The sequence below is a fragment of the Staurois parvus genome, unplaced genomic scaffold (assembly GCF_062004578.1).
Source record: "Staurois parvus isolate SC_StPar_1 unplaced genomic scaffold, SC_StPar_1.0 ptg000183l, whole genome shotgun sequence".
In the NCBI taxonomy this organism is placed as follows: domain Eukaryota; kingdom Metazoa; phylum Chordata; class Amphibia; order Anura; family Ranidae; genus Staurois; species Staurois parvus.
The window spans coordinates 10165973-10191458 of NW_028317979.1; the positions used below are offsets into that span (position 1 = coordinate 10165973).

The 25486-nt window shown below is 41.6% G+C and overlaps 1 protein-coding gene across 1 annotated transcript in view; it reads right to left on the bottom strand.

Moving 5' to 3' along the window:
- Nucleotides 1–8756: 8756 nt before the first annotated feature.
- Nucleotides 8757–25486, bottom strand: part of DR1 (down-regulator of transcription 1) — a 33610-nt gene continuing 16880 nt past the window's right edge. Inside the window, exons 2-3 of the mRNA XM_089677314.1 lie at nucleotides 15277–15440; nucleotides 8757–13587 (exon numbers count right to left, since the gene is read on the bottom strand). Of these exons, the coding sequence (XP_089533440.1) occupies nucleotides 13444–13587; nucleotides 15277–15440 (308 nt within the window). The 3' untranslated portion in view covers nucleotides 8757–13443. The remainder of the gene's footprint in view (nucleotides 13588–15276; nucleotides 15441–25486) is intronic.

Sequence of the window (25486 nt, forward strand, 5' to 3'; positions counted from 1 at the left end):
AAAAATCTAATTTCATCATAAGTTTAGGCCAAAAAAAGAATCTGCTACATGTCTTTGCAAAAAAAAATTCCCAATACATGTAAATTAATAGGTTTATGTGAAAGGTAGACATCTACAAATGGAGGTATATATACTGGAATTTAAATTTTTATTCTTTTTATACTAGTAATGGCAGCGATCAGCACCTTATAGCGGGACTGCAGTGGGCATTTTGACACTGGGGGAGAACTGACCATCAGTGACATCCCCAGTGACACCAATACAGTGATCAGTGCTAATAAAAAGCACCGACACAGTACTAATGACACTGTGCAGGAAGGGGTTAACACCTGGGTGATCAAAGGATTAACTGTGTGCAGTGTGTGTGCTTTACACTGTAAGCACTCTGCTATGCAGAGCCATACAAAACAGTGTGCAGGAGCTGACGGGAGAGATCTGTATTGTTTACATACAGGTCTCTCCCCGGACAGTGATACTTGGCGATCGCCGGCGGGGAATCACTGGGCCGTGACCCAGTGATCGACAGCTGAGGCCGCCAATGGCCTACTCAGAAATGTAAAAGCACTTATATAGGTGATTTTGCACAGCTATGCCGCCCTGTAGCAGTATTTCTGCTATAGGGAGGCACAAAAGAGGTTAATCACTATCTCAATGAACACAAGAACAATTTCCAAAATTTTGACAAAAATGAGTTTTATAGACAGAGCCTAACCATGGCAGCTGACGAGAGCCCGATGTAGGAGCTCTCGGACAAGCTCCTTCACCCGACCTCCACAAACCCCTACCTGTAATATGGAAGCTGCAGCACGGTGGTCCCCCTTAGATAGATGAAGGAGCTCTGCGGGAGAACTGACCCGAGGGACGGGATTCGGCTGCGGTGCTCGAGCTGAAGGTGTGTCGGGCTGCGGGGAGACAAGGACGAGCGGTGTAGCCACGTGGCCAGCCGGTAAGCATCGTTGGGAAACCAGGAAGCCGGCCGGTGTTTGGTGCAGAGAGAGAGGAGCTGCCCTGCTTGCGGACTTACTCCCTGGAGTACGGTTGCCGATCTAACACCTGGACCCCTGTTTGCCGGCTGATAGTCTGGTGCCCTGCTGGTTGTCTCACTGCTTGGAGCTCTGCATGTTAACCCAGTGCTCAGAGCCCTGTTAGCCGGTCCCTACCCGGAGCTCTGTCTGCTGGCTTATTGGCTGAGATCCTGACTGTTGATAAACTACTGGGAGACATATTTGTTGGTCCATTGTTTGGGGCCCTGCTGGTTGGCCTACTGCTCTGAGCCCTGCTTGTGAAGGAGGAGAGGCACGGGGGATTGGAGAGAGGAAGGCGGAGGATACCCTGGAGAACCCCCTAAAATGAACACACTGCCCAGCTGAAGGACAGATGAAGAGAGCTGCTGGTCGGGTCCCGAGAAGAAGAGAGACACGAGGAGGGTGAGTGACTCTGACCGAGTCTTGATAAATATTGTGCTTCTTGTGGGCTGTTGGGAGAGGCAGTGTGTGAGAGAAGAGAGGGGACCCCCCTGAGTGGGAAATGTAAAGGAAAAGAGGAAAAACGAAAGAAAAGCTTGAAAATCAAATGAGTGGATAAGGTGTGACGTGTATATTAATAGCTATCTCTCCTTAACCCCTGAGCCTATAAAGAAGAATAAGAGCCATAGAAAAATGAAAAATAAAAGCGCAAAAGGAAGTGGGCTTAAAGGGACTTAGACTGGTACTATCAAAAAATGCACCTCCCAGGGAAATATAACTCCAGAAAGGTCTCAGGGTAAATGTGGAAAAGGTGAAGTAGACCTAAGCCTGGAAAGTAGCCCTAGACTATCACTAGGCCTTGACATTAGCAGCCAACAAATATCGGCCAATATAGAGATGGAGACAGAGCTACAAATACCAAACAAAAAAGAAATGGCAGAAATGTTCAAAGAACTGGAGAAAACAATAAAACAAGAAATTGTAAATATTCGAAATGATTTGGGACACCTTTTGGTGAGAGTGGAAGAAACGGAGGAAAAAGTTAAAAATCAGTCCCAAATTATCGCTGAATTGGAAAAAGAAATAATTAATATGGGGAAAGCCCAAGAAAAACTGCTTTATAAGGCTGAGACACAAGAAAATAGGAACAGGAGGAGAAATATTAGGATACGTGGGGTCCCAGAGAATTCAAAAGAAGAAAATTTGCAAGAGGTGGTCTGTAAAATACTAAATTCCATAATGGACAGTACTGATATGGAAAAGACTAAAATAGAAGGAATTTTTAGACAAGGAAAACTCCAAGGAAATTCGGGGAAGGAAAGGCCAAGAGATATACTTGTTAAATTTTGTGAGTTCCTAGATAAAGATAAAATTTGGAAGAGGATTAAGGGAAAATCAGTAATCATGTACGAAGGAAAGGACTTACAGATATATGCGGACTTGTCACCAGAGACTCTATGGAGAAGGAGAACCCTTAGACCTCTATTGGAAAGACTGAAAGAACAGAAGGTGCAATATAGATGGGGGACCCCTGAGTGCCTAATAGGATGGAGAAATGGAATTACAGCATATCTTAGGTTCCCAGAAGATTTGAAAAATTTTTGCGATAGACTCAAACTACAAAGAATGGAGATTCCTGGTTGGGAAGAAGAACACTGGGAAATTAGAACGAAAAGAAAAGAGGAATGGCAATTTGTTGGAGGGGGGAGGCGGGGGGAGGGGGAGGAGGAGAGGGAGAGAGATAGCCCCTTTTTGTTTTTTTTTGTTTTTTCTCTCTCTCTACCTCCTGTCTCTCTCCACCTTGTCCCTACCGTCCTCAAACCACTGTTATTGAGATATTTTGGTAGGACTTAGGGGTTAAAGGGGAGGTAGGGGAGGGCGGAAAGCTGTCCATGGGTGGAGTTTTTGCCCTATAGATTAAATCAAAAGTGGATAGTATTACCACAAATGATTGGTAGGCAAACAATAGGCCTAAAAAGAGGGGGGGGGGGGGGGGGGGGGAGGGTTGGGAAAATGGGAGGGAGGGGGGAGGGGAGTGGGAGGATAATTCTCTGCAGGATAAAAGAAGATATAAAAGCAAGAAAGAGAGAGGAAGAGAGAGGAAGAGAGAGGAAGAGAGAGGAAGAGAGAAAATATACAGAGGGAGGGGAAAAAAAGGGAGACCCAAGTAAGATGGATGAGATACAGTTTATAACATATAATGTAAATGGGCTGAACTGTCCGGGGAAAAGATTTAGACTATTTAAAGAACTACATCATAGGGCAGCTTCAGTGATATTTTTGCAGGAGACACACTTTGAGATAGAATCAAATGTTAAGTTAAAATCTAGACACCATCCAGTATGGTATTATGCAGATTCACCGGTTAAAAGAGCAAAAGGGGTAGCAATTGGGCTGGCAAAGAATATCGGGTTTGAGTTGGAAGATAGGAAAACAGACCCAGAGGGAAGATTTTTATTTTTAAAGGGCAAGCTACAGGAGACCGAATGTACATTGGCTAATATGTATTGTCCTAATATAAGACCAGAGGAGTATCTGAAAAAAGTATTGAGGAAGCTCATGGATTTTAAAAAGGGACGCTTAATTCTCGCGGGAGATTTTAATTTTTGTATGGACCCACAAAAAGATGCTACGTCCCATACACAGAGGGAGGGATGTAGGGCCCTGAAACGATTGAAAAAAGAATTTCACACATGCCAACTGATAGATGCCTGGAGAATTACACATATGCAAGATAGGGACTACACCTTTTTTTCAAACATGCATAAGAGGTATTCAAGATTAGATTATATACTTATAGAACATCAATTAATTGAATATTTGATTCAAGTAAAAATAGAGACGAAATCCTTATCAGACCATGCCCCAGTTACTATGAAAATGGAATGGGGTAGGAGAACAATAGGAGGGCTCGGATGGAAATTGAACGAGACACTCTTATTAGAAAAAGATATTGCTCAGAAAATAGGTGAGGAGATCGAACGTTTCTTCAAGGAGAACGAGACAGGGGAGGTATCAAGGGCCACAGAGTGGGAATCTCATAAAGCATACATAAGAGGAGTATTGATAGCGATTGGGGCAAAAAAGGAAAAAGAAAGAAGAGAAAAAATTAGTGGACTACTAGAAGAATTAAGTAAGTTAGAGCAAATACATAAGAACAGAATAACAAAAGAAATAGAGTTGAGGATAAAAAAAAAGAAAGAAGAGTTAGAAGATGTAATGGAAGAGGAAAGGAGAAGAGTATATAACAGGGTCCTAAGTGAGAGATATAGATGGGGGGAAAGACCTGGAAAATATCTGATGAGAGCTCTGAGGAAAAAGAAAAATAGGAATTATATAGAAAAAATAAAAAATGCGAAGGGTGACTTGGTCCACTCAAATAGAGAAATCATCAAAGTATTCAGGGAATACTATAGGAAATTATATAATAGTAGCCCCCCAGAAGGATTAAAAAATTCAGAAAGTGAGAAGGATCAAAAAAGAAAGAAATATCTGGAGATGGCTGGGTTATTAAAATTAAAGGAAGAACAATTGAACTCCCTAGATGCAGAAATCACACAGGAAGAAATAAAAATAGCTTTAAAAAATACAGTATCGGGGAAAAGCCCAGGACCAGATGGTTATACGGCGAGATATTATAAAAAAATATAGTGAAATATTAGTACCAAAACTTAGAAATTATATGAATGCTTTAGGTGGAGAGATGGAGATGAGGAGAGAGTCGTTGCAGGCTCACGTGGTGCTTATTCAAAAAGAAGGAAAAGATGCTTCTCAGTGTTTGAGCTATAGACCTATTTCATTATTGAATATTGATACAAAGTTATACGCGAAGGTCCTAGCAAATAGACTGAAGGAATTAATGCCTGAATGGATACATGAGGATCAGGTGGGCTTTGTCCCAGGGAGGGAGGGCAAAGACAATGGGCTGAGATCCCTGATGCTTGTCCAGAAAAGTAAAAAGGGAAAAGAACCGGTAGTGCTACTCTCGATTGACGCAGAGAAAGCATTTGATAGAGTAGACTGGAGATTTATGATGGATACTTTAGAAGCTCTGGGTATTGGGCCTAGAATGAGAGAGTGGATAGGGAAGTTGTATAGATACCCCTCTGCGGTTATTGTGGTAAATGGGGAGAGGTCGATACCCATTGAGATGTCAAATGGAACAAGACAGAGTTGCCCATTATCCCCATTGTTGTATGTCATATCACTAGAACCATTGCTGTCAACGATAAGACTAAATAGAGATGTAAAGGGAATTCAGATAGATGACACGGAACATAAAGTTGCTGCTTTTGCGGACGACTTGCTCTTCTACGTGGGAAACCCCAGGATAACACTTCCAAACTTAATAAAGCTATTAAAAGAGTATGGAGAATTGTCAAATTTAAAGATCAACCCAACAAAAACGGAGATTTTAAATATAAATATTTTAAGAGCTGAAAAAGAGAGGATACAAAAAGAATTTCCCTTTAAATGGAAGGACAGAGATATAACATACTTAGGAGTAAAACTTACAACATCATATAAACATTTATACAAATTAAACTATATTTCATTGATAAACGAGATCAGAGAGGAATTAAAAATATTGGAAGGAGGAAACCCGACATGGATAGGGCGTATAAATCTGGTAAAAATGGTAATAGTACCAAAGGTCCTATATAGATATCAAATGATACCAATCAAACTCCCAGAAACCTTTTTCAAAGTAATTAAGAAATTGATATTAAGATACGTATGGCGGAATAAAAAACCAAGAGTATCATATGAGCTGTTGAGTAGGAAGAAAGAGAGAGGTGGATTAGGGCTCCCAGACCTTAAAAGATATTATAAAGCAGGAATACTGGCAAGGACTATAGACTGGGTGTACAACTATAAGAAAAGTTGGGTGAGAATTGAAAATAAACTCAGTGGGACAAATTTGGGTAGGGCGATATGGGTGCCAACACAGTATAGGGGTTTAAATGATAATGTAAATACATACACTTTGAACGTTTTAAGGATTTGGGATAACGTACACAAAAATATGAAATGGGCTTTTAACTCAATATTGATGCCACTGAGTAACACAGAGTTTTTTCCCCCAGGTAGAGAAGAAATAGGAGGCAGGTGGTTTAAAAAAGATGAGGTACAATTAAGAGATATTTTGGTGGAGGGTAAATTAGGTTCATTTAAGGAATTAGAAAAAAAAAAGGGTGAGATTTTCACTAAATTAGACGAATGGCGGTATCATCAACTGAGATGTTTTGTAGAAAGCCTCCCAAAACCCTTAAGGACAAGAAATAATTGGAATTTGTTTGAAAAGATATTGGAGACACGAGGTGAGGGGAAGCACGGGATTGCTAAAATGTATAGGATACTCACTGAACTAGACACAAACACAAAGCCTACACATATAGTAAAATGGGAAATTGACATGGGTATTGTGATAGATGAGGAAAAACAGAGTAGAATATATAGATTAATCCACGAAAATGTTTCTATGAGAGAAGTAGAAATGAACTATAAGTGTTTGACAAGATGGCACATCACACCAAACGTAGAAAATAGGATGTGCGGAGAGAATTCACCGTTGTGTTGGAGGGGATGTGGAGAAATAGGTACGGTATACCATATATGGTGGAGCTGCCCAAAAATCCAGGTTTTCTGGAAGTCAATTACCCATTTGATAGGAAAGATAACCGAAATAGATATAGGATTGGACCCAGAAGTATGTATCTTGCATAACACCGATATAACAGTGAATAAATATAAAAAATCAGGGTTATGGTATTACCTAAACGCTGCAAAGGGCCTTATACCCAAGTTCTGGCGGAAAATGGAGACGCCGAGAGAGGAGGACTGGATAGAAAGAGTGGAGCAGATAAGAAAGATGGAAAAACTCATCCATATTCAAAAAAATAAGATGGAGGCTTACTATGGGAAATGGGAAAAAGCCAGATTATACATGATGTATAGGAATGAATAAAGAGAACTATAATCCACTTGCTATTTTAAGAAGCGGCAGAGAAAAGATAGGGAAGGGGAGGGGAAGTGGGGGGGGGGGGGGGGTGGGAGGGATTGAGAAATAATTTTAGAAAGCGAAATTAAATTAGAATGTTGGATATTGTATTGTATTTTTATATATATAATGAGAAGTTGATATGTATTTAAATTGAAAAATTAATAAATATTTAAATTAAAAGAAAAACAAAAAACTGAGTTTTATAGAACATTTGCTTAGCTCATTACATGAAAGTTAATATAACTTGAATTAAAAAATCTTTAGGTTCACTCAAATTAGTTGATGCAAAAATGAATACACCCCACAATGAAAAATACTAAATCTAGAACGACCTCTTTTAGAGCCTGGATGCTGGATGGCGTGTGATGCTCAGCTTGAATCTTCAGAATTCCCCATAGGTGTTCGATTGGGTTCAGATCAGGAGACATACTTGGCCACACAATCACTTTCTTCTTCAGAAATGCAACAGTGGCCTTAGATGGGTGTTTTGGATCATTGTCATGTTGGAAAAGTGCATGACAACCAAGGGCACAGAGTGATGGTAGTATCTTTTCTTTCAATATAGAGCAGTACATCTGTGAATTTATGATACCATCAATGAAATGCAGCTCTCTGACACCAGCAGCACTCATGTAGCCCCACAGAACACTGCCACCACCGTGTTTCACTGTAGGCACAATGCATTTTTCTTTGTACTCTTCCCCTTTGCAATGCCATACAGTTTTGAAGCCATCAGTTCCAAAAACATTTATCGTGGTCTCCTCTCTTCAGAGTACAGAGTCCCAGTAGTCATCTTTTTCAGCATGGGCCCTGGCAAATTCTAGGCTGGGCTTTTGTGCATGGGCTTTGGGAGAGGCTTCCTTTGTGGACAACACCCATGCATGCCATTCCTCTGCAGTGTATGCCGTATTGTGTCACAGGAAATCACCCCAGTTTGACTTTCTACTTCTTTAGATAACTGCAGTGAACTTGCATGGTGATTTTCTTCATCCCTTCTCATCAGAAGACACTCCTGTCACGGTGTTAACTTCCATGGACACCCTGGACATCTCTGTGAGATGGTTGCAGTTCCATCTCGGTTACATTTTTGTAATCACTTGTGCTACAGTACTCTTACTGATAAGTAAAGTTTTGCTGATCTTCTTGTAGCATTCACCTTTCTTGTGTAAAGAAATTATTTTCTTTCTTGAGCCTTATGACATTTCTCTTCCATGTGGTCCATTGCCGACAGCATGAAATCGGAAGGGGTTTACTTTGTTAAGTAACGCCCTTTTATAATCAACTGTCTGCTGAACACCTGTTTAATGAATAATTAGACTCACCTGTAGTTGAATTGTTATTAATTAGGATTTTGTTGTCTAAAATGTAGCTTTGCTCCTAAGACTTTCACTGGGGTGTATTCATTTTTGCAACATGGTCTTGAATAAATTTGTTAGAAAAAATACTGTGTGTAAATTAACAAACCTTGTTTACAACCAATGGCCCACATTTGTGGAAGTATCTTGTAGTATAGTGTCCCATAGAAAATGTTGATTCTGAAAGGAAAGTAAAGGTTTTCTGATTAATCTGTTGGGGTCTAATCATTCATGCTGAGCACTGTATATCAGTAAATCAACTATTCCTTCTTGGATTTCTTTATAGCCTCAAAAATACAGCAGTGAAATTTCTTATCTCTACATGAGCTCCTTCATCGGGCAACAATGATGTCACTGTTGACTTACGATTATGTCAAGTACACATTATCAATAGTGCTGTTTTTTTTTTTTCTTATAAAAAAACACAAAACATTTATAAAACATGAACATTTTATTGCTTGAAGAATACAGCATGTGGGGGGAAAAACAAAAAAGTACAGAACTTAAAGAAAAAAAAAATAAAAAATTACACAAGGATCCAACTATCACATAACAATCAAGGCAGTGACATTCTTAAAACACTGCACACTGAAAATCAGGTTGTGAAATATTTTTACACTTGAAGGAAAGAGGCTGTGTTTGTGTATCGGGGCATCAACACTGCACGGTGAAACTCTTCAGGCTCTGCTAAACAGGATTATCTTTGGTTATAAACCCAAATCACACGTCATTAGAACAAGAAAAAAAATGTATGCCCCACCTTTTCTTTGAGCTCCTAAGTAGCATGCAACCAAAATATAAGTTTCAATGTATGGACTAAAATTAATCTTCCTTACAATTCATGTTACCTTGTGATCTTAAAAATAAAAAAATAAAAAAGTTGGATCAAATGTGACAGTCTGAAATGAGAGTATAACAACTCTACAGAGGTCAGTTCTGCTTGTGTTTGACTGTGGGCTCACCAATATTCTGGTGCATTATAGATTTCATAGTATTCTTCTTATTTTAATCTACACTAATAGCATTAAGTTATCAATAACAATTTGCCTCCATTTCCTACTATGTTGAGTTCATGAATTAAAGTAAAACAGTTTAGATCCTGACAGGTTTATAAACTGGCAGCAAATGTTAAAAGCATGGATACTTGTACACAATTATATTTCCCATGTAGAGTGACCCAGGGCTCATAAACCCAGCACCATCCAAGCAAACAGCAGCTTTATAGACTTGCAAAGTTCAAGTTCTTCTCTCCTGTGATGCACGGCTTTGTAATTGGCTAGAAGGGCCACTCCCTGCATTAAGGGAAGGCAAGATGTTTGAAGTCTGATCTGGAGGCCACCACTTGTACACCAAATGTTTTAAGGCCTGCATTGACTGGCTTTTGCTTCCTTCAAGGGGGTTTTGCATTTCTATACAAGTCAATAGGAATTCAAACCCCACCTGAACCAGGACAAATGCAGGTTAGATGGAGGCCCACTACAGGTCAAATGCACCAGTCAATGAATTCTGATCTTGGAAACAATACAAACTGATGTCATCAACACAGGCCCTTAATATTTCCCTGGAAAACTAAGGTCGTATACACCTCCATGTGCCTTCTGTAAGTTTCTGCTGCAATATACAAACCTGTCTGTAAAAACAAAAAATAAAAAAATCAGACAATGAAAAGTTGTTGATAATTCTGTTTTATAGCTATCTGACTTGGCTGGTAAAACATGAAACTTTAAGCAGCACCAATATAAATTATGACACAAAATCCCGGGGATTTCCAGGTTGTATGGAGGAAGCATCAAGCATATTTTTAAATATTGTGCTTTGACTGTGAAGGAAAAAAAATACAAAGCTGAGAGATGAGACATGAATATGAAATTTCAACCAAAAACAGGTAAAGTATGCAGTATTTACATAAAAAGACTCCACTGACAGCATTTTTATCAAATAAACATGCTCTAGAAACAGCTTATAACACAGATTTTAAACTTTCTTTCTGAAGCCATCATGCAACATTTCTTTTACTGCCCATATTAAAGTTACATTGTTCTAAGGATTATAATTCTCAGCATTAAAAAGAATGTTTTGTGCACAGGAGCAGTTAAGAAGTCTTCTCCCTCTAAATGTTTACTTGGTAGCACTTACTTTATGCTGTCCTTTTTAAAAAAAAGAAATGAAAGAAAAGTTGATGAGACACAATGCAGAGGTTGCATTTGAAAAAAAGAACAAAATGTATGAGCTCTGGATAGGTTAAGAATATCTGCATAACTAGACATTACTATCTCAGATTTTGGTTTCCACCCTGCTGTAAGTGTTCTTTACACTCCCCATGGTTCTCAAGTCTTTACTTGAATAGGGCACTACAGTTCATGATTTACCTGCTAGTAAGGATACCCTGAACCATTTCATCTGAACGGTTGGACTTTAGCCTACAAAACTCTACAAACAGCGGGGACAGGTGGGCCTGCTGTAGTTGACCATAGGGATGGAGGAAATCCTCAATGTACTACTCAACAAAGCGGTTACAAGCAGACTGGGAGTTCCCTTTTAAACTGAACATACCCTTAAATAAAACCAATGAGCAATATGGCAAGTGATGACCGGCAAGATAACAAGGTGACCCATGTATTAACACTGGTTAAACAAGACCCGTCTATGAAGGAAATAGGCTGTAAAAATTAAATCTATTGGACATGAATTCCTATGGTAAACCCACAGATTGTGCCATACATCTATCACAAATATGGTCTGTGAAAAGTTAAGATAGTTCATCTTGACTTGCATGGTACACCCTCCTCACAGCAGAAAAGACAACACAATGCTCAGCTCAGCACAGCAATTGCAAAAAGGTTGCCTAGCTGCTGCACTACTCCTCCCTGTGCTCTGCTCTACAGCTGGCCAGATGTACTCGTCAGCCCTGCAAACATCTTTGGGAATTTCCCCAACACACCAGCTACAGTGCAGAGAACAGGACAGAGTGTGCACTGGCTCTGCAAGTTTTAGAACAATGAACTCTGGATCAGGAGCTGTAACATAAACTTAAGCCATCTATAGATGGATTGAATCTCAGTCGTTTCCGCAGGACCTTCCAAGATTTAAACCATCTATGGGCAGGCTGATTGTACCAAAATTGATTCATTGATCAATTTGGGTACAACCAGCCTGTTGGATTTTTAGCATGCAATTACTGCCCACAGCAGTAATCATGTTCTGCTGGGTGGGAAGGCCCCCCTGCCGCCAGCACACAGTAGTCCTGCGGGAGGAATTCCTCCCACAAACAATGACTGTGTTCATAGGGGAAATTTGAGTGATTTTTTTTTTTTTTCTCCCCCTTGCAACTGTGGTGGAAGAAAAGAAAATCGATTCATCTATGGCTTGCCTTACACTCGCTGTGCTCCAGTCTAGGGATGTAGCCTGTCTGCCCCATTCGTGGAGTTCTTCATCAACAAGATTGTAGTTTAGCTTTCTTTTTACAGAAGACATGTAGTAAAAACTCAAACTCCTGCTATCCTGACCACCATCTAATCCCCTAATGCTTCCATCTGTAGCAGAAAACACTGCCATGGATTCTCATGGACAGTAGCTAATATGATCACATACATGGTCAATTGATTTAATCTGAAGGAGTTTCTAGACTGACATTCAGGCAGTGTTGGGTGATCAGCAGTTCTGTATGAACTCTTTGGTTGAGTATAGGAATGCAAGGTGACCACGACAGAGTGAGGTTGTGTTTTTACTATATGTCTGTTATAAGGTCCCCACGCAACACTGTTTAATGCAGATGCAAACAATTATACCAACATTCACATTCTAAACAGCAGGGGAAAAATATAGCTGAAATCTGCCTGGTCATCATGGGCAATCAATTCATCCAGGTTATATCTCAGTTAAACTATTACTAAATATCCTTATTAAATCAACAGTGCAAGGTGGAAAGCATCTGTGCGTAGCACTGTATCCCATAGCAACTAATGAAATCCACTGAAGTCAGACCACCACTAGAGTCCGATTGCCAACTATGCATACTGTACATTGCACTCAGGTCCTCACACTTATTCCTTGTTTAAGTCTGCATGTCTTCCTCAGTTACTCACATTGTACTCCAACAAGCAGATAATGGTTTAACAGAAACACAAAACCAAATTAGGACTTCAAAACTTAAGCACACTGTCAAGTTTTTTTTTTTTTTTTTACTAACGTTGGCCCAGAAACCCCTTGGAAAACCCCCAGTGCAAATCACTGACATTATGTAGATTTCATTGATAAGTCAAGGACATAAGCATTTTAAAAACAAAGTTAACTGTAAATCTAAATCCTAAAAGATGATCTCTGCTGACCCAACAGGACAGTAAGTATGCATTTTTCTACAATTGCTTGAGACACATTCCTGAACACGCATCAGGATTTACACTTCCTCATACAACATTTTGCTTTGTTTTGCTTGTAAAATGTAGTATTCCGCTACAGTTCAGGCTGTTAAAATAAGACACATACAAGAAATAACTGCAGCACAGGATTCAGTATGGGCACATATATAAATCAGATAGGATGCTTATATACAGCTTTGCATCCAAACTGCACATTATACAAAATACTATGGACCTTTCATATGTGCCTTATTCCAAAGAGGCAAAATGTTATTCAACATTTACAATGAAATTAATTGTATTCCTGTCAGAACAATATATGTTCCCACCCCTCCCCAAAAATTAAAAAAACTCCTAAGATTTTTTTTGTTTGTTTTTAAGTTTAGTTAAAAGGGAAATGCAAATAGGTTTTTAGAGCTTCTGTATAAATCTCACTATTTAATAAAGTTGTAGTTTGGTTTAACACTGCTTATTGATCAAGTAAATGACTCATTGCTAATATAAAATTCCATAAAGACCATTAAAAATTCTCTACTGATATGATACTGAACCTTATGTGTGTTTACAGTTCAAAAGGGGTTTTGTACATGTTTAGGACATACAGGAGCAGAGACTTTACAGACCATCCCTACAATACCAATTGACCAGTCCACAATAGACACATAAAAAAAATTTCCAGGTAAGCGTTTTTTTTTTTCTTCACGGATTTCACTGTGCAGGCAAGAACTATTCAGGAGGGTAGAAAATGTAGTCAGGAAGATTCAGATATCATCTTCCTCCTCATCCTGTGACGAGCCTGCCTGGTTGCTTGCACTGGCTGAAGCAGCTGCGAGTTGTGCCTGCTGTGCAGCTTGCTGCATTTGAAGCCATTCCTGTTGGGCTAACTCTGCTTGTTGCTGTCTGGCCTGGAAGAAAATAGAATACAGCTTTAGAACTTGCACTCATTTGTACAACTACAAAAACAGTAAAATATTGCACTCACATATCAAGGTGCCAATGGGGGACACCAACATAGACAACTCACTTGTAGGAACCTCAGGTGGGCACCGCCACTCATAGCTCCAGAGCCGGGGTCCATTCTTGAAGGTCAAGCCTCTAACACCACTTCCGGTTCTAGTCCTGACGTTCCGTCCAGTTCCAGTGGAATGCATGCCGACTCTGGAGGTAAGAGCAGCGGTACCCACGAGTGAGCCGCCTTTGTTGGTGCCCCCCAGTTACATCTCTGGTTGAACTGAATACGGTGGTCCCATATCCTGGGTTATGAGCTCTAAAGCTTGCAGGCTACATTGCTGGCCATAGGAATCTGGTGAGTAATTCACCTATATTTGCACGTGGTGGAGGACTTTGTCCAAATGAGGATTTGTCATCACCTAATTACATTGTCAAAAAATGGTGATTGGGAACTTTTCACAAGATTTTTTTGGATTTCATATTGACTATTTTGCACTTATGTATTTGTTACATACTTTTGTTATTCAGTTTTATTTTGCTTCAGGATACTAGATTATAAATTATTTTGGTTTAAAGGGCTAGCACCTACTTTACATACAATTCTAAACATACAGTCATGGCCAAATATATTGGCATCACTGCATTTCTATCAGATAATCTACCACTTCGCCCAGAAAATTGTTGCAACTACAAATGTTTAGGCACTCACGTTTCTCTTGTTTGTATTGGTATGACACAAAAGAGTGGATAAACAAAAAGCCAAATCTGACATTCCACACAAAACCCCAAAAATGGACTAGCCAAAATTATTAGCACCTTCATATGGCTGGGGAAGTCCCAATCCTTTTTCTTGGGTCCCCTGCTGGCGCTCCTGGCTACTTCCTCTTGACCAGTGACCGCCAATGGCAAGTCGCTTGCTATGGGGGCACTGGTGGGCTTGCTCCTGAGCCCCGCCCTATGCGTCCATAAGACACAGAGTCGAGGCTTGGCCCAGCACCGCACTCTCCTCATTGGCTTACTGGTTGTAACTGACAGCAGTGGAAGCTAAAGACTCCCACTGCTGTGTCTCAGCCAATGAGGAGAGAGACATCTGGGACAGCCGAGGCACCCATATACATCCTGGCCCTCTGTTTTCAATCATTTCAGTCAATCTTGGAATAAAGCCTTGTTCACATGGGCGTACAGCCGTGGCTAAAAGTTTGAGAAAAACACAAATATTAATTTTCACAAAGTCTGCTGCCTCACTTTTTATGATGGCAATTTGCATATACTCCAAAATATTATGAAGAGTGATCAGATGAATTGCAATTAATTGCAAAGTCCCTCTGCCATTAAAATTAACTGAGATTTATAAAGGTAGAAAATAGGACAAAAATATGTAAAACACACATACACCTACAATACCAGGCATAAAAAGGTCTATAGTAAAGTTGTGGCAAAATCCTCATTGCTCGAACAAGAAACAATCCCTCATTTGCCATTTCTGAAACTGGCAAGCTATGAATTTACCTTTTATGCCATAAAAGGACAGATTTGTTTTAGGCATGTTGGTTAAATACTCCCCAAAACACATTCAAACAAATGGTCAACAAAATTTCCAATGTATTGATTTTAGCAACGCTACAATGGCACTGACTGCTTACTTTTGCAAATAATTCTTGCTGCTGCCTTAGAAGTTCTTCTTCGGGAATGCCAAGGTTTTCTAGACGAGAACTGGCCTTTCTTCTTTTTAATGCTACCGTTTTACACTCTTGTAGGACTTCTTTTACTTCACTGATATAGGAACCAAATCCCAAACTTTCTAGTGCTAGAAGAGAGAGAGAGAGAAAAAAAACACACGTTAAAACAGGTAAAATTCTCTAGTCTTAAAGCTGAATTAAAAGGCAGACACTATACATCAACAATTAATGCAATTATATATTCAACCAAATGTTTTGCAGATTTGTTCGCCTCCCCACTGCAATTCCTGTCTGGTAAGACCATAATCATCAGAACAGGAAGTGAGAGGAATTCTCTCTGGATAACAGTAACATTTTCTATTACTGCCCCTCCACCCCCGAGGGGGGTATCAGCCACTTCTTATCACCTCTGTAGTAGTACTTACTATAAAAGAGGGAGGAAGCAGCACTAGGTTCCAACCAAGCATAGATAAGTAATTCTCAGGACCAGATGAACAAATCCTCAAACAGGAAAAAAAAACTCCCACATATGCATTTTGATAGTGTACTTAGCTATCTGCTTGCACTTAGGCTTTAATAAGTCATTCATAACAAAAAATATCAGCATTGTAGGTCAGAGGACAAGTTAAAATGGATAGGTCAAGGAATTAGGATTGTATTATACAATGTTGGGATTGGGATAGAAGCAAGATCTGCGACCAGTGAAATTTAGCCTATAAAACAGCAGATGGTGTACAACATATAGAGAACCAAAGCTGTTCAGGATAACATAAGCGCAATAAGTCATGTGTTAACTTGTGGCATACTTTCTTCTCAACATGTAAATACAAATGCTTAGAGACCCTGTTTAGTGAAGACTAAGACTGAGCTCTGCAGTCACTTTTGCAGTAGTTGCTTTCTTATTCAGGGTCACAATCCTGCGCAAATGTCCTTTTGCCTCTTCCTGTCAGCTATGTCGACCACACTTATGCTTAGAAGACTACGTATTCCCGGAAACTGTATATGCTGTCATAACCTTTGATACTGAATCTCGCGGCACGGCAAATAAATTCGGAAGTTCAGTCACAGAGGTGCCAGCTAAGCAGGCACTAACAATTTGCCCTCTTTGAAGCTCAGTAAGCTCTAACATGACTCCGTATTACTAGCATTACTAGCTGGGTGTCTCATCACACAGCGGAAGCAAAAGAATGTTACCCCACTTCTGCTTTCAACTTGAAACATGTCCTCACTTTCACACTTGCAAATAATGTAGTGCTTCTTTTCTTTTGTATAACCCCTGTATATACCTGAAATAAAAAATAAATCAAGGCTTGAGATGGCCTATATGGGTGTCACCCACCAGGGGATAGGGATGTGATGCTACTTGAGATGCCACACCAGATTCAAAGTTGTCACTCAGATACCTGCTGGTGACCGTGCCCCTTTAAACTATTTTTTCTTGTCTGAGATATCAGTTCATGTGTTCTTAAAATGTTATATCAAATGTAAAAAAACAGTATTTCTTTATTGTACATCACAGGACACAGAGCAGGCTATTTATGACTATGTGGGTTATAGGCCTTCTATAGGTGAACGGACAATGGCCGACCAATCAGAGGAGGTCCTCCCCTATATAATCCCTCCTATACAGGAAGTGCCTCAGTTTTTTCACCAGTGTCTGTAAGGTGGATGGTCACTTAAAGTCTTGCTGTGCTCTTGGAGCATACCTGAAAGTCCAGAACGGTTCCATTAGAGAATCAGGGAATTTAATCGGATGCATTCGGCTATGCGCTAAAATAGATGGTACCCGAGCCTCGCTGGATAAGGAGAAGAATCCTCAAGGTTTTACCTGTAATGCAGCCTTACAGCGCTGGATCCCGAACAGATGGAGCCCTGTGAAGTTTTAAATCTGACCAAGGTGCTTCCAGCGGGGTGCTATGCGGGTCTGAGGCAGTACCTCCTCAGCATGGGAACGGAGTCCTTGAAGGTCTATAGGACAGTGCCCACTGTGATGGGTGAAGGTTGGTGCCTGATGGAAGTCAGGGACCTGCAGCAGGACTGCTAAGATATCTCCTTTTTTTCTCTCTGTAAAGAGAAAAAAAAAAGCTCTAAATTAAAGAGAAAAGGAGAGGTGTTGCGACTTGTTTCCACCTGGGGGAGTGCTCACTGTTCCCGAGATGAGCTTGCTCTTTTTGTTTTCGGCCACTAGAGGGAAGGCGGCCATATTTTATCTGGAGGCCAGGACATGCGTGGGCTACTGCTGCTGGGGAATCTCCTGTGGCCGGGACACAGAGCGGGCTATTCTGCAGGGGCAGGAGAGTACTCTGAGTGTTTTTTCAGCACACTACTTGCATAGCTGTATCATTGCGATCTGTGTTACTAGTGGAGGTGCACAGGTTTGCACCATCTGAAGTAACGTCTTCCAGAAAGCAGATTGGGGGAGGTGCAGCAGGAAAGGGCACCAATGTACCAACACCAGGTCCAGAGGAACCTAGCTGAAGGTCCACTGTAATATCCTCTCCCGACAGACCAGAAGCAACTGGGCAGTCTGAGCCACTGCATCTACAGTGCATCCAGAAAATATTCACAGCACTTAATTTTTGCCACATTTTGTTATGTTACAGCCTTATTCCAAAATGGATTAAATTCATTTTTTTTCCTCAACATTCTGCAAACAATACCCCAAAATGACAACGTGAAAGTTCTAAAGTTTTTAAATCTTTGCGATTTATTAAAAAAACAAAAACACATGTACAGAAGTATTCACAACCTTTGCAATGACACTAAATATTGAGCTCTGGTGCATCCTGTTCCCACTGATCATCCTTGAGATGTTTCCACAACTTGATTGGAGACCACCTGTGGGAAATTCAGTTGATCGGACATGATTAGGAAAGGCATAAACCTGTCTATATAAAAGGTTCCGCAGTTAACAGTACACAAACCAAGCCATGAAGTCCAAGGAATTGTCCGTAGACCTCAGAGTCAGGATTGTATCAAGGCACAGATGTGGGGAAAGGTACAGAAAAATTTCGCCAGCATTGAAGAGCTCAATGAGCACAGTGGCCTCTATCATCTGTAAATGGAAGAAGTTTGGAACCACCAGGAATCTTCCTAGAGCTGGCCGCCTGGCCAAAATGAGCGATCGAGGGAGAAGGGTCTTAGCCAGGGAAGTAACCAAGCACCCAGTGATCACTCTGAAAGAGCTCCAGCGTTTCTCTGTGGAGAGAGGAGAATCTTCCAGAAGAACAACCATCTCTGCAGCACTCCACCAATCAGGCCTGTATGGTAGAGTGGCCAGACGAAATCCACTTCTCAGTAAAAGGCAAAATGGCAGCCTGCCTGGAGTTTGCCAAAAAGGCACCTGAGAGACTCTCAGACCATGAGAAGCAAAAGACTCTCTGGTCTGATGAAACAAAGATTGAACTCTTTGGCCTGAATGCCAAGCATCATGTCTGGAGGAAACCAGGCATAGTTTACCACTTGGCCAAAACCATCCCTACAGTGAAGCATGGTGGTGGCAGCATCATGCTATGGGGATGTTTTTCAGCAGCAGGAACTGGGAGACTAGCCAGGATTGAAGGAAAGATGAATGCAGCAATGTACAGAGACATCCTTGATGAAAACCTGTTCCAGAGTGTTCTGGACCTTAGACTGGGGTGACGGTTCATGTTTCAACAGGACAACGACCCAATGAAGCACAGAGTCACATAAAGGAGTGGCTACGGGCCAACTCTGTGAATGTTCTGCAGTGGCCCAGCCAGAGCCAAGACTTGAACCCGACTGAACATCTCTGGAGAGATCTGAAAATGGCTGTGCACCGGACACTACCCATTCAACCTGATGGAGCATGATAGGTACTGCAAAGAAGAATGGGAGAAATTGCCCAAAAATAGGTGTGCCAAGATTGTTGCATCATGCTCAAAACGACTTGAGGGTGTAATTGGTGCTAAAGGTGCTTCAACAAAGTATTGAGCAAAGGCTGGGAATACTTATGTACAGGTGATTTTTTTTTGTGTTTTTTATTTTTAAATAAATTGCAAAGATTTCAAAACAAACTTCTTTCATGTTGTCATTATGGGGTATTTTTTGTAGAATGTTGAGAAAAAAAATGTATTTAATCCATTTTGGAATAAGGCTATAACATAAAATGTGACAAAAGTTAAGCGTTGTGAATACTTTCTGGATGCACTGTATCTGGCATTGTGGCTGCTACAGTGGCTTCTGCAACCAAGGATGATCTTCCTTCAGCCTTAGTGATTTTATAAGATAAAATTGCTGGATCCAGGACCAGGAATAGGTGGAGCCCGAGGATGAGGAAGAGCTGGAGGAAGGTGTGGCAGCAGAATTTCTGCCTGTGGAGTCACAGCCTGATGAGAAGCAGGAGGTCTCTGCCTCACAGTCTCAGAGATTTTTAGTCTAAAACCTCACCGATATGGTACAGTCTGAATTCAGGCTACCTCTGATAGAGACCTCTGAGGTTACTTCTCTTCTGGGCCTTTTGAAAACCCAGGGAAGAAATAAGAAGCTGGAGTCTTTCTTAAGGGCTCCTTCTCCCTGGCAGGTTCTGCCGCACAGCCAGCTGTAGCAGCTATTGGCATTTGCCAGAGTCTGACCGCATCGAACAGCGGATTGGAAGACCATCAGTACAGGGGGAATGCTTGGTTGAGGACTTGGAGGATGTTCCACGTGCTGTGTTTCGTGGTTGATGTGCTTAAGAATTCAATTCAGCAAATTCCTCGCTTGGCCCTCTTATCAGTGCACATGCGCAGGGTTTTGTGGCTGAAGAGTTGGTCAGCAGAACTGCCATGCAAAAAATTGTCAGCAGGTTTTCTCTTTCATGGGGAACAACTGATTGGGGAGGATTTGGACAAATATATCCAAACCTATTTCAGGGGGTAGAAAATCTAAAGAGGAAATCTAAATGCCCTTCTTTTAAGGTGTCAGGGGCTTTGGTTGCTGGGCCCTCACCTACCAGACAGTCCTTTTGCCTCATACAGGTCCCAGCTTCCAGGGGTAGATCTCAGAATCAAAACCCAAGGAGGCTCTGGGTGCAAAAGTCGTCTAAAGATAGATCCAAAATCCACCTCCTTATTCAGGTGGGGGGGGGGGGCACTTTCGAATTTTGTGGTCACATAGGAGGGCTCTAATCCAAGACAAAATGGGTAATTTCTAGAATTTTGGGGCATTTCTCTCTACCTAGTTTCTAAGGTCAAATGCACCAACAAATCCAGAGAAAAGAAGAGATTTAATTTCAGGCACTCGATTGCTTATTGGCTCAAGGAGTAATCACAAAGGTTCCAGCAGGCGAAAGGTTTCAGAGGTTTTATTCAAACCTGTTTACAGTCCCAAAACCAAATGGGGATGTAAGGCCCCATTCATCAATCAGTTTCAATAGGTCTGATCCTTTCGTATGGAATCGGTTCAGTCAGTAGCGGCCTCCCTACAGGAGGGAGATTTTTTGGCGTCCATAGACATCAAGGACGCATACCTGCATGTACTGATATTCAGGCCTCACTAAAGATTTCTGCGGTTTCCAGTAGGGGCTCAGCATTTCCAGTTCATACCACTACTATGTGGGCTGGCTACAGCTCCCAGAATTTTCACAAAAATTCTTGGTCTGGTGTTGGGGCTACTAAGAACTCAGGGAGTATCTCTCACAGGTTATCTAGACGATCTCTTGCTCAGAAATCTGTCGGTGCTAGATCTGAAGCAGGATCTGGTCCTTATGATGCAGATCCTGGAACAGCTTGGCTGGGTGCTCAACCTCAAGAAGTCGACTCTGGAACCAGTGCAGAGCCTGGAATATTTGGGGATGGTCCTAGACATGGTTCAGGCAAAAGGTATTTCTGCCTCCAGGGAAACATTGAACCCTGAGAAACGAGGTTTGCAGTTTGACGGCCAAGACATATCCTTCAATTCGCCTCTGTATGAGGTTGCTGGTGAGGATGATGTCCTCATTCTAAGCTACTCCCCATGCTCAATTTCACTCCACACCGCTGCAAAAGGTACTGTTTGGGAAAAAAAAAAAGAAGAAGATTTCAGCCCTGGATTACTGTTGTCTCCAGAGGTGCAGCAGAGCCTGAATTGGTGGTTGATAACTCAGAATTTGGAGAAGGGAAGATCCTTTCGGCCAGTGGTTTGGAAGTTGGTAACCACCGATGCCAGACTTTCAGGTTGAGGGGGCCATTCTGGAGGAGGCCACAGTTCAGGGAAAATGGCTTCCACGGGAAAGGGTTCTTCCCTTCAATGTCCTAAAACTTTGAGCAGTGAGGCTGGCTCTGAGATATTGGACATCCAGGCTTCAGTCCAATAATACCACTACAATCGCAAACATAAACCACCAAGTTTGTACCAGGAGTCGAGGTGGTCAGAAGGAGGTGAACTACATTCTGACCTGGGGGCAGAGAGATATGTTTCAAGTCCGTTAGCAATGTTCATTCTAGGTGTGGAAAATTGGCAGGCAGATTATCTCAGTCATCTTCAGTTGATTCCAGGGGATTGGGCTTTGCACTCCAAATGTTTTCAAGGAAGTCTGCCAGCGACGGGGTTGCCCGAAGTAGATCTATTGGCATCCAGGTTTAACAAGGACAGTCTTTTTGTGCCCAGGGTAAGGGACCCTTGCACGGCAGGAGTAGATTAGTGATTCCTTGGAACCAGTTCTCACCGATTTATGGATTTCCTCCAATCTAGCTGCGGCCGCATCTCTTACACAGGATTTGGGAGGAGTCTATTCCGGTGATATTGATTGCTGCGGCCTGGCCCAGGAGGGCCTTGTACGTGGAAAGAGTGAAGATGGCAGTAGATGGGCTGTGGGCCCTGCTGTATCGGCCAGACCTGTTGTCTCAAGGTCCTAGATTTCATCCAGTTTTACGGTCGCTAAATTTGACAACGTGTATTAAAACCCAGATCCTGAAGGATAGGGGAGTGTTGGGTGCTAGAAAAGAAGTTTCTAGGAACATTTATTACAGAACCTGGAAGGCTTACATTGCCTGGTACGAGGTTTACAAATGGCACCCATGAAAGTGTGTGATTGGTAGGATTCTCTTGTTTCATCAAACAGGGTTTCAGAAGAATTTGGCTGTTGGTACCATTAAGGGCCAGGTTTCAGCATTAGCCATTTTTTCCCCCAGAGGCCCACTGCGTCTCACTCTTTGGTCCGCACTTTTTTTTTTTTTTTTTTACAAAGAGTAATGCGTATGGCTCCTCCTGTCATGTTGTCCTTAGGACCTGAACTTGGTTTTGGAGCTTTGCAAAAACCACCATTTGAACCTATTGGAGAGATTCCACTAGTTCTGTTGACTTGCAAGGTATTGTTTCTAGTGGCAACCACTTTTGCAAGAAGGGTGAAGGAACTGGCAGCATTATCTTGCAGAGAACCATTTCTGGTTTTGCATCACGATAGGGTGGTGCGACCTCATTTGTGCTGGTTACCAAAAGGTGGTTTCTGGTTTTCATCTCAATCAGGACATAGTTCCGCCTTCATTCTTTCCTAGACCTCAGTCAGCAAGAGAGAGATCTCTGCATATTTTGGATGTGGTTCGTGCTGTAAAAGTCTGCTTGAAGGTGATGGCACAGGTCAGATGCTCTATTTGTGCTGCCAGAGGGGCCTAGGAAGGGGCAGGCGGCATCCAAGGAGACTATTTCACATTGGATCTGCCAATTGATCATTCAAGCCTATGGTGTGAAGGTAAAGTCCCACCCTTTCGGCTGAAAGCACACTCCACCAGGCATGTTGAAACATCTTGGGTAATCTACCATCAGTGGCTCAGGTTTGCAATGCCACTACATGGTCTTCAGTTAACACATTCCCAAGATTTTGTCAGGTAGATTTCAGAGCCGCAGAGGAATCAGCCTTTGGCTGCAATGTTTTACAAACGGCTGAGTAGGTTCTGAGGGATTATGGATGGTGGCTATCATGGTGTCACCATCCCCTCAAATTTCTTTTTGCTCTGGGACATCCCACATAGTCATAAATAGCATGCTCTGTGTCCCGTGATGTACGATAAAGAAAATTGGATTTTTTTCTCCATACTTACCTGTAAAATCCATTTCTTGCAGTACATCACGGGACACAGAGGTCCCACCCCTCTTTCTGGGATGTCATTGCTTGCTACAAAAACTGAGGTACTACCTGTATGGGAGGGGGTTATACAGGGGGGGGCCTTCTCTCCGATTGGTCAGCCAGTGTCCATTCACCTTTAGGTGGCCTATAACCCACATAGTCATGAATAGCCTGCTCTGTGTTCCATGATGTACTCCAAGAATTGGATTTTACAGGTATTTTTTCCTCAGTAGGCCAGCCCAAGATAAACCCTCCTACCAGCATACCTGAAGATTTGTAGTGCGGGACTTGTGTATCAATGGATTCAAGAAAAGTATTTTAGAGAAAAGTACAAAAATCCCATTTTCTACCTCTTTCATTGAGTGACACAGAAAGTCTAACATTTTGGATATCAAAAAGCATTCCAATTGAGGGGTAATAAACACTAACAGGCCTGAGAAAACACAACAGAAGAACTGTAGACTTCTTACAGCTCTGAAATTTGTCTAAAGAACCTTAAAACTGAAGTTGGCATTAGAGGAGGCTGAAACATCCACCTGGTAAAACTAAGGGAACAGAAGACCAGGTGGCAGCCTTGTAAATCTGGTAAACAGTAGCCTGATGCCAAAAAGCCCAAGAAGTGATCTAGTATCAGATCTAGCGTGTACCTTGACTGGAATGAGTGGAACCTGAACAGTGCCACTCCTCTTTGTGCTGCTGCTGGGGAGAAGCTGGGAAGCAGAAAGTGCAGGGTCTGGAGGAGGAACAGAGAAGGGCAGGAGTCAGCTTCCAGAGTCTGCTAAATGCTGAGACTTGGGAGGTGGAGACAAGGTGGTGCTGCGGTTGCAGAGAGAAGCGCTGGATCTGGCAGAGGAGTGCTGTCCTCCTCTCTGCTACAGACAGCTAAGACAAGGTGAGGCAGAGACAACGGAGTGCTGAAGATGCAGGAGAGGTGTGAAAGCCACATGAATTGACCTGGAGGGTCAGATTCTGCTGGGAGCCTTGTATTTGACACATGTGCTCTAATGGGTTCAAATAGCAGGTAATGAAGTACTAACAGAACCAGATTGAGATCCTATGGAGTACAGGGGACCAGACAAAATGGGAGACTCCATGTACAAAAGGCCTTAATCAAGAAGTAAGAGGCATACAAACAATCTCGGAACCAGACTAGAAGGGGCAGAAATCTGTCCCTTAAAGCAGTATTAACCCTTTCGCTACCAGGCCCTGACCTCCACTTTTAAAGTGTTACTAAACCCAAAACAGTAAAATCAGTCTGTATATGCAGTAAAGCATGCTTGTTATACTCACTGTGGAACTTAAGGGGTTAATCCTCTGCATTGTGTAGAAAAAAAAAAAAAGAAGAGGTTTGATCCTGTCTTCTCTGATCGTCCCAATTTTTCACATTCCCAATTAAATCTCCAGAAAGAACAGTGCCTCGGAGGCACTCTGCACTTGCTCAGTTTGGCGTGTTCTGCTAGAGTTTTTTTTTTTTTGGGCATGTGATCAGCGCAAGGCCGATCTGCACTGTCCAGACAGAGGGTCAGGGGTTATGCAATGTCATAGGGCAGTGAGAGGAGAATGAAAACGCCTCCTACAAGCTTTAACCAGTGCTCAGCTAGACACTGATAGAAGTCACAAGACTGCTCTAACTGCTGATAAGAAAAGGTATTTAGCAGTTTATATTTACTAAAATAATTGCATTTTCCTGAACTGTGGGAGACCAGATATAGTGAATGGAGGGTCCTGGTATTTTGTAACACTTTAAATTCCGGTGGCCAGACCATTTTTGCAATTTTTCCATTGTTTTTTATTTTCAGAAAGCATAGGACCAGTAGAATTTAATAAAAAAAAAAAAAAAAAAAAAAAAAAAAAAAAAAAGAAGAAAGAAGGTGCTACTGATATTTTGTTAGGTCCTGTGATATTTGCACAAATGTTTAACAAAACAAATTTTTTTCCCTAAAAATACACAATCCTTCACAGACACAAACAAAAAAAACACACACAAAAAAAAAAAGCAAATTCTTGCTAAACTCATACTAAATATAAACTAAATGGTGCATGCACCTTTTCCAAACCACATCTGCAGGGAAACCACATGGTCTTTTTGACCATGTGGTTTCCGTGCGGTTCCCTCAACCGTGAATGCTG